Source organism: Mercenaria mercenaria, chromosome 5, assembly GCF_021730395.1.
Source record: "Mercenaria mercenaria strain notata chromosome 5, MADL_Memer_1, whole genome shotgun sequence".
In the NCBI taxonomy this organism is placed as follows: domain Eukaryota; kingdom Metazoa; phylum Mollusca; class Bivalvia; order Venerida; family Veneridae; genus Mercenaria; species Mercenaria mercenaria.
The window spans coordinates 55,835,612-55,852,666 of record NC_069365.1 but is presented as its reverse complement, the minus strand read 5'-3'; the positions used below and the strand labels follow the sequence as shown (position 1 = coordinate 55,852,666).

General features: G+C 34.2%; 1 protein-coding gene across 4 annotated transcripts; it reads right to left on the bottom strand.

Moving 5' to 3' along the window:
* Positions 1-8,647: 8,647 nt before the first annotated feature.
* On the bottom strand, positions 8,648-13,506 carry LOC123557293 (short-chain collagen C4-like). 4 transcript variants are annotated; one of them, XM_045348700.2, is made up of 3 exons: positions 13,037-13,506; positions 12,878-12,962; positions 8,648-10,268 (listed from the first exon to the last, which is right to left on the bottom strand). In XM_045348700.2, exons 1-3 carry the CDS (start codon positions 13,250-13,252, stop codon positions 9,793-9,795), a joined length of 777 nt encoding a protein of 258 aa, XP_045204635.2. In that variant the 5' UTR covers positions 13,253-13,506; the 3' UTR covers positions 8,648-9,792. The 4 variants fall into 4 exon arrangements, with proteins under 4 accessions (XP_045204635.2, XP_045204634.2, XP_045204636.2 ...); XM_045348699.2 differs by having other exon boundaries at positions 12,878-12,946; XM_045348701.2 differs by having other exon boundaries at positions 12,878-12,946; positions 13,042-13,502.
* Between the last annotated feature and the right edge of the window lie 3,549 nt (positions 13,507-17,055).

Here is a 17,055-nt window from a genome sequence, read left to right as displayed (position 1 = left end):
CGTATATACGTCCTCTGAAAGGATCATTTCCATCACTGTAATTAGACTATGTCGGGTCCGAAGGCAGACATACGGAATCGCTACCACTGCCCTGGTTCTGCCAAAGTTTGCCTCCGATATAACCTGTGAATTGAATCACAAACTTCAATAATCATTTCATTTAAAGATGTACAGATATTTTTTGTGGAAGCAAGCCATTACCCTGTAAAAATAGAACAATGCATAATTACTTGTTTTTACCATATCCTTCATTGTTTTTGTAAATAATAAAATGGCGATGTAATTAATCTTTTCTATGTTAGATGCGAAGAAACAATGAGTTAGAATTTAAATGTGACCTACATGTTTTGTCTAAAAACACCTGTTGGTATATTGAATTACTACCAACAGTAAATCGAAATAACGGACTACTTGTAGTTCTAAAATTAGACAATAAGTAGTAAACGTCAATACCATTATATTTCAACTCAGCATCAGGGTGGCACGAATTTCTTCCCCATCTTACATACACAGATCAGTGGCCTGTGATAAGAAGGACACGTGTATCAATTTCAAAACGGCATCATATTAATAACTATTAAAATATGTACAGCGAAGTTATATGTGTTTACAGGAAGAACATCTCTTGTACTTTTCCGCAACTATTACAACAAAAGTGAATGTGATATTCCAATCACTATTTCCGAGCTGTAATACATGGTAAGTGTTGACAGATATTGGTTTAAATGTGCATTAAAGAAAACCTTTATGAAGACATCAAACAATGGCATGGGTGTGATAACAAATATCATACGCTTCTTCTGCTCAAAATATAATATTTTACAGGTAAACTATTTGTTTATTTACCTTTCAGCTGATGTCTTGCTAAATATAACTGACAATTAGTTCCTCCGAGCAAGTATGAATTAATGTAGGACTTACGTAAGTGTTCAAATCAGTATATAAATGAATCACTGTGAATATTGTTTATTTCTCTGCTAGGGATTTATTGCGTGACAGTGTCACGTCAGGGCGTTATTCAATTGATGCAGATGTGACATAACTGCAACTGTTTGTGATGTGTTTAACGCAGTTTTTCAACAGCATTTCAGTTAGGAAACGGCGGGCCGTTAACCTTACCAGTGTTTCTTGATTCTGTACAAGTACAAACCTGTCAACTTCCCTACATGAATGAGAGGTGGAGGACGAGTGATTTCAGACAAATGCCTTTTATCAAATCGTCACGGAGAACCAACGCCTCGCCCGAGGATCGAACTCACGACCCCGCGATCCGTAAATCTAAGCTCTCCCTATTGAGCTACGCGGCTATTTTCACTAACATATCGAACTTTCTGTACTAAACGCGACTGCTGATAGGCCTTATTTGAAAAATCGATAATCTTGTAGCTTTGATCGTTATCTTCCGTAAATTTACGTCCATCTCCGAAATTTAGCCTGGGCCCATAAACCATGTTTTCAATAAAATCGATATTTAAATTGCCTTAAAATTTAATTATTGGGTCGACTTACTGAAGCCAAGTTAATTTGTTTGCTATAACTAAAGTAACTAGATATTAACTTTTCTTCTTCATAATGCTTGTTTAAAACACGTTATCTACCTCCCTCTTTTTCTTTATTTGTAAAAAACGCATTCTCTTCTGTCAAAACTGAACTTGAATAATTCTTCTTTTTCTGTTTTTAATTGATAAAAGCACATAAACTGTATGTGTGCAAAAATGAAGATTTATCACGTTCTAGTTTTTGTTTACAATAATAGGTTTAAAACACGCTTTTTCATGTTTAATTAAAGTGTCCTAACTCTTATTAAAAACTACGAAAGCAATATTTATATGCCGATATATTTATTCTTTTCTTTCACCTTTATTTCTATAACATAATAAGCGACGGTATAATTATGAGATCAATAAAACAGGCACTGACCTCAAGATCGTCCGACAACATAAAAAGAGAAACTTTTAAGATATCAGAAAATTACAAATTTTCTTGCTTACTTGCTTTCGGTCATGCTGCAATGTGACAAGCATCATTCGGTGTACTGTGAAATCATTTAATTTCGTCGGCACGAAATTTCGTGGTTTAGCCCAAAACGGCTGTTTCGTGGGGACGTAAATTCGTGGATTTTCAATTTTTGTAAAAATATATATATATATATATATATATATATATATATATATATATATATATAATTTCCATGGGAATAGATCTACTAGAACTTCTGTCCTGACATGTGCAACCTACACGTGTCAAACAGCGCTTCCATGGTTACCGAAGTTGCAATTTATGCCGCGGGAGATTAGCAAGTGATCATGTGCCAATTAGCAACCGCGTTATCTATGATTATACGACCCCTATTTTGCAAAACTTTTTAGAACTGTGAAATATTCAATAAGAAAAGTCGGCGCTAATTAAAAAGTGTCAAAACCGTAGCACCTTGCGCAATTAGCATTCATAATCGAAACAAATATACAATAGTTACATAAACTATTTTAAACTGGTCCGGTTTTTATTTTATTTTTTGTTTGTTTTTGCAAAGTGAACGTCTGCATCTACTCGATAAAATTACATGCTGTTGAACTTGTACATGTGTTATTTCCTGCCGAGAAACGTATAACGTGAATTAAGTATTAATGCATCGGACTTAATTCTAGCAATTAGATTCTCTAATTTAATAGTTCCAAAGTCGTAGTATTTTACTACAAAAATAAAGGCTAGCGGGGCCGAAAAAAATCAAATAACAGCCGTATTATAGTGCGGTTGGCACGTGACGCTACGTCAAACTGCTATTTTTAGTATCTACTTTTACTTTGACAAGCATGTCATAAACAAACCACGGGTACATTTCTAAATGAAATAGTCGGTTTTGTTTCCACGCATGCCTATGTTTATCGTTGATGGAGCCTCCATAAGCTACACGAAAGCTGCAGGTTAGTACTGCCGCATGCATACAACTACGGATAAGGTCTTTTTTGACGATTTTGCGTACAATTAAAATATCGTGGGCACAATTTATTCGTTGGGACTTAAATTCGTGGTTGAGCTCAACCACGAAATCCACGAAAATTAATCTCCCACGAATAATAATGATTTCACAGTATTAGCTTGTGGTTAACATAGACACTTCTTCCCCATGTGTTTATGTTGTCTATTTGCTGACGATATGGACAACAGTGGCTCCTTGATGGGTTGAATGTGCTTACTCGACTAATACTCGTACGCATGAACAGCTAACAAAGTGTAAGACATGCGAGCACACACAATCTCCCTTGTCACTATGTAGAATGCAGCATAGCACTAAGTATAATGAGGTTACCATAATGTACATCTCTCATTATGATACCACAGGGCGCTTTTATCTTCGTGCACGGAAGCTTCCACGGGAAAAAATACACTGCGCATTTTGGCTATTTGTCCTGTGACCGGACCTAACCTGTTTGATTTGGTAAGTTCGAAAAGCCTGTGTATCATCAAACATGTACGCATGTTATTTAAATTGCATTAAGTCGATTGAGATTCCATATGTTTCTAAAAGAAGCATTAAAAAGCTATAACATTCATCAACTTTTTGACAGGCCGCCACGTTAACTATCCATTGAAAATCTCCCTTTTAATTGTTAATTATGTTATATAAGAGTATTTAACTTAAAAAGTTTCGGTGCTGCGGGTGATACAGCGTTGACCGAGTAACCTTTTAGTCGTAAGTTCAAACCCAGCTCTTTTTGTTTTCGGTTTCTTTTTAGTTTTAAAGCTTGATTTCTGTTGGTTTGCTGAAAAATGTATTTATTTTATTCAGTTGTACGGAAAATGATCATAAAGATGAGACATCTGGTAATGACCAAGTGAACTTTTGATTTTTACTTAAATGGGTTCTTCGTAGCCTAAACATATTTCCTACTACAATTTTATCAAACAATTTTAATGGTATTCTTGTCAGATGCTTTTAGACGAAAAATGTTGTTAAAACCAGCGCCAACAGGGTTGTGAGTTTAGATCACATTATAAGGTATACATACGTAAACATAAATATAAATATATATTGTATATTGCCTCGATTTTCTGATTTTTAAAACTGATGTATCTTGATGATTAATGGGCTATATATTTAATTTAGCGGACTGACAATTACTCGTTTAATGCGAATGTTTGTGTCTACATACATTTCTCTCTATACATGTAAATCTGTTTTGAGTACTTTAAAATTTAAATATTGCAAATGATTGGTCTATACTATAACCATGTAATTCTTCAGCCAACCCCAAAACACGCACACGCACACGCGCACACACATTTGGTCATGTTTTCTAAAAAAAACTCAGACTAAGATCATAAACATTCTTGAGGAACTAATTTAAAGGCCATTTCACATATACGGAACCGGAAATTAGAATGCATTATACGTCGAAACGGATACGAATGGTGAACCGGAAACATGCACGAATTTAAATTTTAGCTCTATTACCAAAGTCGGGCCGTAAATGTAAAAAAGTCATGTTTTTTCTACAAGTTATTTTATTATGCTTCCCGAATGGGAAAGCATATAGCCACCATTTCGTCTGTCCGTCTGTCCTGCAATTCTTGTTCGGGACATTACTCAGCAACCACTGGCTGGAATTCAGCGAATCTTCATAGGATGCTTCACTTCGAAGAGGAAATGCGCACTTTTTCGTCATGTTCTGGTCGGATGATTTTTTCACTGAGTTATTGCCCTTTGATTATACAACATCAGTATGTTATTTAGTACCATTTCTTATCCGAAGTATTCGTCAGCAACCACTGGCTGGAATTCAATAAAACTTCATTGGAAGCTACAGTTTTTAGAGGAGATATGCGTATTGTCTTCATGTACCGGTCGGATGATTTTACACAGAGTTATTGCTCTTTGATTATTCAACATTAGTAAACTATAGCGCCATCCTTGTCCAGAGACTTCCTCACCAACCGCAGGCTGATATTTAGCGAAACTTCATGGGAAGTTTCACTCAACAAATGCTTATTGGAGTTCCAAGAAATTTCTTTGGAAGCTTTACTACTAAAACGAGGTATGTGCTTAGTCGGTGAATTCCTCTTTTGTACTTTAATATGCAATAATCATACTTTGGGGAACATCAATCGGTTTTACCATTATTATCTTGTTTTTTCCTCTGCTAATGCAAAACAACGCTAAATCTTCCAGGATCATCGTGCAATTCCTAAACTAGATCGCGGTATTCTCCCTTTGTGGATCACAATACCAATTTCATTCTCCGCCGTCTACTTCGGCGTCCTTTTATTAATAATATCCAAGCAGTGAAAACTCCAGCCAATTCCGAAACGAAACAAAAGACCTGTTCGGTGTATGTGTGAAATGACCTTTAATAATGGTTGCATCAATCAACGAAATTAAATCTCAACAAACAAATTCCTTTTCTTTTATCTTGGCAAGTGGAAATCTACTATAATTCATTTCCCAACAAAATAGTCGTTTTGAGCAAAACCATGATGTTTTTACGCTCGAAAGATTTTACAATAGTTGAATTTAAATGATTTACCAAAATATGTCCAGGTCATTATATTTCACCGAAAGATAGATAAATGAGCTTGTGATTAATTCTTATTCCTACTGGTATATCTGTGTGTGGTAACCAGGAGCGGTTCATGGATTTTTGCTTTAATGTTTAACCGCTTAAAGCACTTCAACAATTATAAATACTACTGATACAGATATAGCGCTACATCACATCTCAATTTAAGGCTATCAAAAAAAATATATATACGCTCGTCCGCTCTTTGCAGGGTGCGTATGTAGGGAGACAATTAATTCAATTCCTGAGTTCATGTTGACAAAATTGTGTTGTGTAGGCTATTTAAAGCGCGCTATAAATATCTGCTGACTACACAATATTAAAGTGTTTCGAAAAAAATGCTTATTTCACTTGATATATGTTTTTGTTCGATTACCGGACGTGTAGCCTTAACACTCTCGGTACAGTTCGTGTGTTTCCGTATTCCAGTACAAAGGGGTTATCTCCACTTGAACAAGAATTTGAGAATGTATTAATGTATGTTTTCAAAACGCATCATAACTCACAGCTAAACTTATATGTAAGCATCAAAACTCCTTGCATTTAAACATTTAAGGAACCACTTATGTTCTTTTCATCAATAGGTATAAACCATTGACGCTCCCAAGAAGGCACGATACAAGTAACCACTAGTAAATAAGATGAATGATGAATGTAGTATGTCAGATTACAGAATGTCCGAAAGCAACACGAATATCTTAGAAAAATGAAGCAAGCACAGATCATTTCTCAGAATTAAGCATGACTTTGTATGAATGTCAGAAAGAAACACGCAAACATAAGATGGACGAATGGTCATGTAACAATGCAAAATGGGATGTCAGAAGGAAACATGTGAACATGAGAATCACAAATGCATATAATTATTTTGTAAATCGCAAGATTGGATGAACGAAAGCACAATGAAGTTTTTGCCCTAATTCTGTTCCATAATAAACATATCCGTATGTTATTAAAAACAACATTATGCTAATTAAACGTGTTTTAACTTTTTACCGTTACGTTAGAATACACCAATTGCTTTTAAACTGACTATTCAGTTTGACACAAAAGCAATACCACTTACCTCAGCAGACACTTTCTCCATTTAAGCGTTAAGTGTTGTCAGATCTACTTGGAATGACTTAAGTTTTTCTTCAAGTTTCACGAGTGTTCTCATCATTTCAAGATTATAGTCAAACTTACTGCATCGCGGCTCATCGTTAGTGTTAGTCTACTCGCATAGAAAACAGCTAAATTTACCAGCAACAGCACAAACACATATTCCAAATGCATATTCTCCGAATGTACATCAAGTCTGTGAAACAATGTGCTTTAAAGTTATGTGAAACAACTATGTTATGTACTTCGACGCACAGTTAATTTCTATATATATATATATATATATATATATATATATATATATATATATATATATATAAGCTTACATGTACCGCAAGAGTTAAAATTGCTATCTGTCAATAAGATCAGTCTATTTTAATCAATCGATGCTATACTTCTTTGATAAATGAACGATAAAACAGACCTGTTTCTCTTGGTTTTCAAAAATAGCTTTATCTAGGATTTTTAAAGGATTCAAAAGGAAGAAGCATATACATTGTTTTAGCGTTGAATAACTTAATATGTTGCCTGCTTATTATTACTGTTATTGCTTACTTAAGATATTAAAATCGAATAAGATCCTTTCAGGACAATAGAATATTCGAGCGAGCTATAAACTAGCAGACATGAGAGGTGATGAAATTTGGGCCACACTCTAGTACTGGTGCAAGCAGTTATTTTATACAGATATATCATGATATTGACTTCATGATCCAAAGGAAAATAGGTCCTCCCCTAAGAACAGGTTAACGTAACAGATGGATCTATAATTTAATATAAACATAATTATATTGGTACCCTTAAAAATCGTCATTTCTGCACAAGTCGGGACCTGTGCGAAACTGGAGTTTTGGGATGATTTTGGCGACCCGCATATTTAATTGCTTTTCATGCTTGGACAGTCCTAGAAGCCCAAGCAGTGACCTGCTTTGAAAAATAAGTACCGAAACGGCCAGGCACGGTACCCTTAAAAATCGCTATCGTCGTCATTTCTTCATAGATCGGATCCTGTGCGAAATTCGATTTTTGGGATGATTTTGGCGACCCGCATATTTTGCTTGCAATTTATGCTATTGAGATGTTTTTTAGCAACAATGAGTTCATGGCCACGTATTTATTTGCAGAATACTGTAAAATGACTGCTATACATGTAGGATGGTGATAAGATGATAATCAGTATATGGACAAGTCGAAGTAAGGGTATATATAATTCTAAAATTGAAAAAAAAATCATTTATTCCGCGTTTATTACATATCATCTAGTAGTCACGTTATGGAATATCAAGCCATCCTAACTTTTCTTTTGTTTATAGTATTGGCATTTGTTATGTATACAAGTGTCAATTTGCCACTTCTGATCTATAAAATATAACCAAAGTACTTTCCACTGCATTTTCGATGTTTTTAACAGTATCAACTAATGAAATGAAATTCATCTTAGAATTATTCTTGTTACGTATAGAAAATATTTGAACAAACCGCAACCTTATAATATTCTTTTTGTGATAAAACACAAAGACTATATCTTTTTAGATTAAGAAAGAACTTGTTTTATCACACACAAAATAAAAACAACAACTAATAATAAATTGCCCAAAAATAATGTGAACAAATCTACCTGAATGTAAAAAGCGAAGGAATCAAACGTGTAATGTTCTACATCCATTCACATTCACTTGATGTGAGACGAATACACATTTGCCTTTCTAACAAGGTATTCTACAGCCTTTTAGCTACAATATCATAAATGCGGCTTTTGTGCAATTGTGAATACCAACAGGAATGTATCTTTAAGAATAATTAGAACTATATCACGAGTTGTTCATATATGACTTTAAACGTGTTTAATGCAAAAGTGGACTGTTCGATTCTTTGCCTGTTAAACTATAATGAACAAAGGAGCTACCTCGCCAATTGTTTTTCTGCCAAAGTATTTAAATTTAGCTTACACTCCGAACAATATGTTAATATTTCTTTCAAGATCAAACTATGCAGTCATAAACATTTATTCATTTAACGAGTTCAAATCATTTTTGAAAAGTCACAAAAATGTCTAGAATATACAAACTAGAGAGAAAATTTCTTAGGGGAAGAAATTGATAATGATGAAAATAGAAAAAAAAACGTCGTTATAGTGCACTATCTAAATGAGACTTTCATATCTGTATGATATTTAAACAGTTTCCATATCTACACCTCTGTATTCTTATAAATGGTATCCACTCGTGTTCTAAAAACACATTTTGATCTTTATTTGAATGGGATGGCGTAGAAAATTTAATAAAATATACATTTTGCGAAATTCGTTATAATTGAAATTTAAATATATTATTAACATCATGTTGATCTACATTTTTGTAAATATGTGCTAAATTCCAAGCAATATTCTAAAGTATAGGTCAAGGTCACATATGGGATCAAAATTGATGTTACTTTGACATGTCTGTACAATGTCCATGGGCATTTGCTTCGACGAACCTTGATATTGAGACTGATTTTTTAATTCATGATGAAAAAAACATTGAACATGAAGGCGTTGAATTTCAGACAAAACTGCGTTTTATTGGTAGCGTGTGTTTAGGTACGTCACATTACCAAGTTAATCATACATACTATGGAAAGCAATCGTTTTGATGCGTCAATATAACACTCGCTGATACATCAGCAGCCTTTATTGAACACTTTGCTTCCTACATTGTACCTTTGTATGGAGCTGCTTATCACTGTCTTTACTAATAATAGAAATATTGTTAGACATAAGAAGAAAAGCCAAGCTTATGTCTTAATGTCAAACTAGACGGTAGCTTGAATTAAAGTTAGAAAGTCAAACAGTTTGGCCGTTGAAGTAGGTAGTGTTTACAACTAGCTCTGATATCTAAAGATTGAGTTACACTATAGTAACATTAATTCTCATTTAGGTGTTACTTTATAATATTTCGATACAAATACATTTTGGCACGTGTTGCAAAGTTAAACAAAAATAACAACAACGCTGAAATTTACTCTCGTTGGCAACTACAGAAGACTTTTCTCACGGTCGAAGGTGAATTATACTACTTCCTACTTTAATAAGTTAACCCTTTTTCAGTCTAACAATGTAGTGGAATATTATGTCAATTACATGATGTTGTAGTTAGGCAGAACAGACAACACAGGGAAGCTCTCTTCCTTCAACGTAAGGCGGACAAGGTAGTGAACCACATCGAGCTTCCATGAGATATAAAATATGTTCATTATCATTATTGCTACCGCGAGGTATGAACTCTGGATCACTGTCCACACAGATATGGTTATGAGGTCCGGGGTGAGAACGATAAGCCGACATGAGATATCCACTGTATTCCTCTTTCCAACCAGGATAGCATTTGGCCCTTGCCGGGACCATGACAAGTGCTGACTTTTGGGTTTTGCAGACGACACATGGGACGTCTTGTTGAAGAACCGAGTAACCAAATATATTGACACCCTCCTCGTCAAATTCTGTCCCGTAAATGAATCCCCTGTTTCTGTCATCCCCATCACTATAGTTAGACCAAACTGGATCAGAGGGAAGACACAAGGAATCACTCCCACCACCTTCGTCATCGTATTTCTTTCCAGCGACGTAGCCTGACAGAAATATAGTCTAGCGTCAAATGTAAGTTATCAACACTATTTATGAAACTTATCCACAATATTTTCATGCAGACATACATACTTTTAAAAACCCTAGTTTCATTAAATAATACTTTATTACAGCCTATGTTATACATTTTCTATTTATCTTATTATCCAGATTGTAATGTTAAATTGTCATCGTATATGTATTTTATGTCACAAGTTATTTTGTTTTTGAGGCTGTTGAAAAACGTCTGTTCTATTATACAGCTGCGATTACTACGATAACTTATTGATATATGCACTGAATAAATTGCGCACCAAGGAGAAAAATATCTTAGAGCGATAACTTTAAAACGAGAAAAGGTAAATGCTTAAACTGAATTACTTCTACAATAGTGATACGGTACAAATATATTTATCATATTTTGTTAAAATATAACGAATTTTAATATGATACTTAGATTAGTCAAGAAAATGTTTTTGATTAATAACCTAAGTTAGTAAGTAAAACGAATATTCAGGTTTACGCCCTTTCTGCGTTGAGACGAAAAATAAATAGTTTACCACAAATATCCTGCCATATTTCATATTATATCTAAACATTGAAATATTAATAGTGGTCGGTTATGCTTTCTTTTTACAAATAACAATCATTTATTTTATAACCCGTGTCCCCTTCCTAATTTACCCCAGAAATCGGTGTTTTGTATTGTCGTTTCCATTGTATGAATTGATTATGTTTGTGTGGTATCTCCACATACATAGATTAACGTTATGAGACGTTGTGGCGTCTCAATCAATCAAGTAAGCGGAACGAGTATCCCTCCTACATGCTCTACGAAGCAGGCGCATTACTTTCCTAGTTTTACCTAATATTACTTTGTAGATTCTTCATCTAAATCATTTGACGTTTTATGACGGCGCACCATCTTATCCTATGAAACATAATTTTAAACAAACAAACTCAATATAAATCAACACAGTTTCGAACGACATATGAAACAATTAAATGTCAAATAAAATGATTAAAGTAGACAGATTGTAAAATCAACCATTTCTACCATTCATGTGTAATATTTGACACTGTTGTTGTTACAACAGTTTAAACATAATTATAGAATATACACTTGAATCTTTTGTCATCAATCTACACCTTGGCAAATCCCACAAAGGGCGTAAAATTTAATATTCGTTTTGTTTTAATTAAAACACTTTTTTGTCTAGCCGCAATGACATTTCAAAATGCAGTATATTGTTACAAATAGATGATTTATACTTTACATGTAGAAACTTTTGTAGAAATTTTCCACTTTAAACATTTACTTTCTCTTGTTGTGAAGATATCTGTCTTAGAAAATTGTAGTTGTGTGTAGTTTTTTGTTGTTGTTGTTTTTTTTTTTTTCAGAATATAAATGGAGAATATTAATAAGTTAAGGTAGATGTATAAGCTCATTACAATTCAATGCGTCACTGAGTATTGTAACATAACTTTAAAATGCGTGTGGGTCTATTGAAAAATCAATTTGTGGACCTTAATCTAACACCTGTTTTGTATGGCAGCGTCCTGGTGCCAAGAGAGAGATTTAAATTTGTCTTACGTACGACTTACTATCTCCTACGTAGGACTTAGTATCTCCTACGTAGGACTAAGTATCTCCTACGTAGGACATAGTATCTCCTACGTTGGACTTAGTATCTCCTACGTAGGACTTAGTATCTCCTGCGTAGGACTTAGTATCTCCTACGTAGATCTCAGTATCTCCTACGTAGGACTTAGTATTTCCTACGTAGGACTTAGTATCTCATACGTAGGACTTACTATCTCCTACGTAGGACATAATATCTCTTACCTAGGACTTAATATCTCCTACGTATGACCTAATATCTCCTACGTAGGACTTACTAACTGCTACGTAGGACTTAGGCCATCTCCTATGTAGGACATAGTATCGTATCTCCTACGTAGGACTTACTATCTCCTACGTAGGACTTAGTATCTCCTAGTAGGACTTAGTATCTCCTACGTAGGACTTAGTAACTCCTACGTAGGACTTAGTTTCTCCTACGTAGGACAGACTATCTCCTACGTAGGACTTAGTATCTCCTACGTAGGACTTAGTATCTCCTATGTAGGACATAATAATTCCTACGTAGGAGATACTAAGTCATACGTTGGAGATACTAAGTCCTGCGTAGGAGATACTAAGTCCTACGTAGGAGATAGTAAGTCCTACGTAAGACAAATTTAAATCTCTCTGCTGGCACCGGGACGCTGCCATAGCTTTGCTAAAATGTTAAACAACCTAGTAAAACAAAAATGACAAAGAAGCAAAAAGCAATATTATATTTTACTTGATTGACTCGATTTAACGTAGTTTCTCAAACGAATAGCATTTCAGTTATATACATCAGTCAGTTACTTTAATCAATATTCAGGGATTTATTTTATCAATATTAACCTGTTTTTCGCAGGTGTCTGACAGCTTTAAATATTAATCAAAGTTAGAGGATCAGTGATCTTTGACCTGTCGTTATGTAAACCATACACCACACCCGAACCTATAACTTCCTGATTCTCTAACTGGACATACAAAAGGATCAGTAAATATGATATATACCGTTGTATATAACCGCTGCATGTTCTGGACATATGTTTCGGCCCCATCTAACATACACTGAACCACTCCCTATAAAGATAAAAACCTAAATGAATTACAGCCACTTTGTTCAAAAACATATAATCAAATACGTAATTACAGATACACAAAAGTTAATACTTCACCATCAGTGGAAAATCTGTCAATAAGCTGCCGTTGCCTTCGTATTTCTTCTTCAGCCCTTTTGATTTTCTGATCCATTTCGTAAAATTTTTCAACGATCTTTAGATCATAATCAAATCGTGATGTGCATACAGGTTCCTCTGCCAGTTCAAGATGAAGCATGCTGATAATACATATCCAGAATGCACATACTCTAAACGCGTTTATATACATAACTTTAATGTGATAGGTTTGCTTAAGAGAAATGTGCACAATTTCTACAAAACTTCGCAAGAGATTTTTCTACTCTAACAAATATCTTTACATATTACAATATGTCAATTGTTCTTTTTTTAAGTAACACTTGAAGGCCGGAAAATTATCTATCCTGAGTTACAATGATATGATACATTGATTATTTAGAAGCTTCAATTAAATGTACTAGAACGCAGTAGCTTTGTGTACATCCAATCCAGGATCAATCATAAACTATCCATGTATGTGTAACTGTGTTATGCTGTAGTGGTTAAGAGATTAAGGTTGTACAATAGTAAATAAATTTGCTATAAGTTTTATATAAAATTAACAATCTTTTGAGGTTGCAACACAAAGCCAGGCCCATTTTAAAAAATGAATTACTACCTTTCTGTTCTTAAATGACCTATAAACCAAGTCAAGTCAAGTATAGGTCCGCAATGAAATAAAAACAGGAACTGGCTCACATAAGACATGAAAATGCCACTTTACCTAGGAATAAATTGAGGAATTTTTCTTTCTGCCATTATCCGAGAAGTGCTGCTTGATTACCTATTTAGTACATTGTACTACTCTACCTTAAGACCAGAACCTTCGCATTTTGTTTTCCGCATAGAAGATCTAAAACGGTAACGATTTAAACTTAGTTATAAACGCATGTCTCTTGCATGCATATATGACTTAAATTTAACTTTAATGCTATATTGTTCAATCAACGACAGGAATTAGTTGACCATAATTTGATATCTGTGAAATAAATGATTTCATGTACTGTTGTATCTTTGGTAACGCCCCCACCCCCACCCCCACCACCACCTTCCTCTCCCCAAAAGGAAATATCTGATCAGCAGTGCTTCTTTATAGAGCTACACCAAATATTGTGCTCCAAATATAACCTGTCGGCTGTAATTCCATCATAGAGATTCTTGATTTGAGCATGTCAATATAAATGAAATCTTTAGACTCAAATGTTCAATAATACAAAGTCCGCTGTATAGTAACATTACGGGTGTAGTCTTCCAATACATCCAGTTGCACTGCTTTATAGCGCCCCTTTAACATTACATTTAACGTTCATCGTTGCAGTATCAGTGGCTGTGTTCTGTGAATGTGTTACTATTCATGTAAAGCTTTGCCATTGCATTTTTGTTGTCTCTAGCATTTATAGAATTCCATAAAGCAAAATTATATTCGCAGCTTTTTCTTCTAACTTCACTGCAAATTTGTCATGACTCCCAGAACATTATCATTTATATAAACACGACGCACAGTGATTATATTCAAACGACGTTATCGACTGCAGTGTTCACTGATTGTTTGTTTCCTCCATCGTCCTTTCGTTGACTTACGCAATTTTTTCTGCCATCTGTGTATCGTTCGAAATGCCCGAACATAGCTGTTGCGTCGGCTTTGCAAAGACCTCTACTGAATTATAAAATAGCTCGATTTTCTATTCAGTCTATAAAGCGGCATTATGTGCGTCACAAACAACATTTCTCAGTCAGTCAAAACATTCAGTTTGTTATCTCTGCCTCAAGTAAGACTTACGTCATAGCTGTGGTGCATGTCGCCTGGACTCCTTGCTGCACTTTTTGGCGTAATGTCCGCTAAACTTGTGAACTATCAATGAAGGCCAAATGCTCGGCTCCATTTTGATACCATTTTCATTGTTTTAACACCAAAACTGACCAAGATATGATGAATTGGTCCTGCCAAACATTTTGGTACCAATGAAAAAAAGTCTAGAGGGCGTGCATGGTAGACATTGGTAGCCCCGACCTATTAAGTTTATCACAAAGATCGGTGAAGAAAGATAAATATTATTCTTGAAGACATTCTACAATAAACATAAACTCTGAAGAGCTTTTGCTAACATAAAATATTAAGTGCTTGATCACAAATTGTTTGGTGGCTACAAATAAATAATATTATGAATTGTTCATGTTAACAAGTCTTTACGGAAAGTGCAAATTTTTGAATTGATATGATGCATCAAAATAGGAGTTAAATTAATAACCTAAAAATAAGAAATCATCTGATACTAGAATTTTATATATATTGTATTATTATATAATGGAATTATAACTATAAGTAAATTTATGTTCTCTTATGAAGTAAATTGTTTTAATTTTGGTGGGTATCGTCTTGCCTAACATAACGCCTCACTACTAATCCGCACCTGTATTTGTATTTATAGTCGTATCAGTTCAAATACTAGTCTGACAAGTTTTAATGCCACGGGATTTTCATGGTCAAATTTAGTGCAGTGACAAGTACATTCTTTATCGGAAGTCCGTAGAGGACAGATCGTTTACAAAAATTTATAGAATAATACGACGGAAAACTGCAGGGCTACTGTTTTGAGAATTCAGAATTGAGATGAGTATACATTATATATTTTCTTTAGATGTCTGCGGTTATAATTTTGATTGCTGAACTTTCTGTTTATACGGCATTTGAATATGTCCTTTGAAAAGTAATGGAGACACGTGTTTATCGTACAATCAGCAAGATATTGGTTATTTGGTTTTATTCAATCACTGACTGAATCAGTCTGAAGTGAATTTTAGTTATAAAAAAATGAATAGAATAAACAGACATATAGTGAGCTGACAAACACTCGCAGGTAAAACATGGGTGTGGTCGAGTGTTTTTTCTTTTTTTTTTTGGTTTGTTTGCATGTACATGCGCAAAAATGCAGTACGTTAGTTCCTGTACATTATTCTCGGTCATTATTATTTATGGACTTAAATCATATGTACAATATGCAAGTACTGGTTTCACCCGAGGTGTAATGAGGTTTATGCATTTCTAACGTACATTGTTGCGGAAATATTTTGTAACATGATTTAGTACCGTTGGGATGAATCAAAGAATTTTGCTTTGTAGCCTAGTATAATTTCAAAATAATCTACAAACTATTATGTCATTAAATGAAATAGAAATATACATTTGGTTGTTTCTTACCAATTGTCAAAATTATACTTTAAATATCTGGCTTCAAATGATAAAAAGCATGCTGCATATTCTAGTTACAGCTTAACAGATCCAATGAGAAAGGAGCGACATACAATTAATTGGTTCCATGCCGTTTTCAACAGTATTTCAGTTATGTTATGGCGGTCAGATGGTTGAAGTGTTCGTAGAGACTGCACATAGGTAAACTGGTATGTAATAAGGTAATGTAAGCTTACGCTTTTTACGTGTCCAGGAACGAAATTGGCTATATTAACTTGATTAGCTATACTGGCAAGAGAGCGTTCCAGTTGGGTTCATACCATGGCATGAAACATTAACAGCTGACAAGAAAGATACGTGTATATTGGATGTTTTCATAATGTAACATATTGGTTAGCTGCTATTTGTTAGATATCGAAAGATATATTTTCATTTTATACATCAGCAGTGTAACCTAGATCTCAACTGTTGTAATGTATAACAGTAAATGATAAGTGATGCTTATGAAAATTAATAACATACTGTCACAATTCTAAGTCGTAGAAATATTTCTTAAAGCATGAAAGCGTCATGTTTAAATCAAAATAATTCACGGATTTATAGATATATGATTATTAATTAATTGTAATGAAATTACAAAGCTCTTTCAAAACTGTAAAACAATATAATGCGGACATGTTCGACGTAAGGTAATGTGCTTTTCATACTTAAGTCTGGTTACTGTTTCTGAGAGTATTTTACATAAGGATAAAATCCAGCAAAACAACGAAACTTATGGAGAACGGTGCTATAGAAATAAAAACACAAACATTCTGAGCTGAATG

What these genes read in the sequence shown, in the direction of transcription:
- LOC123557293 (XM_045348700.2), bottom strand. Translation starts at nt 13,252, where the DNA reads ATGTATATAAACGCGTTTAGAGTATGTGCATTCTGGATATGTATTATC. An exon ending in GATTTTCCACTGATGGTGAA is followed by an intron (nt 12,963 to 13,036) that starts GTATTAACTTTT and finishes TAATTCATTTAG; the next exon opens with GTTTTTATCTTTATAGGGAG. An exon ending in TGCAGCGGTTATATACAACG is followed by an intron (nt 10,269 to 12,877) that starts GTATATATCATA and finishes TATTTCTGTCAG; the next exon opens with GCTACGTCGCTGGAAAGAAA.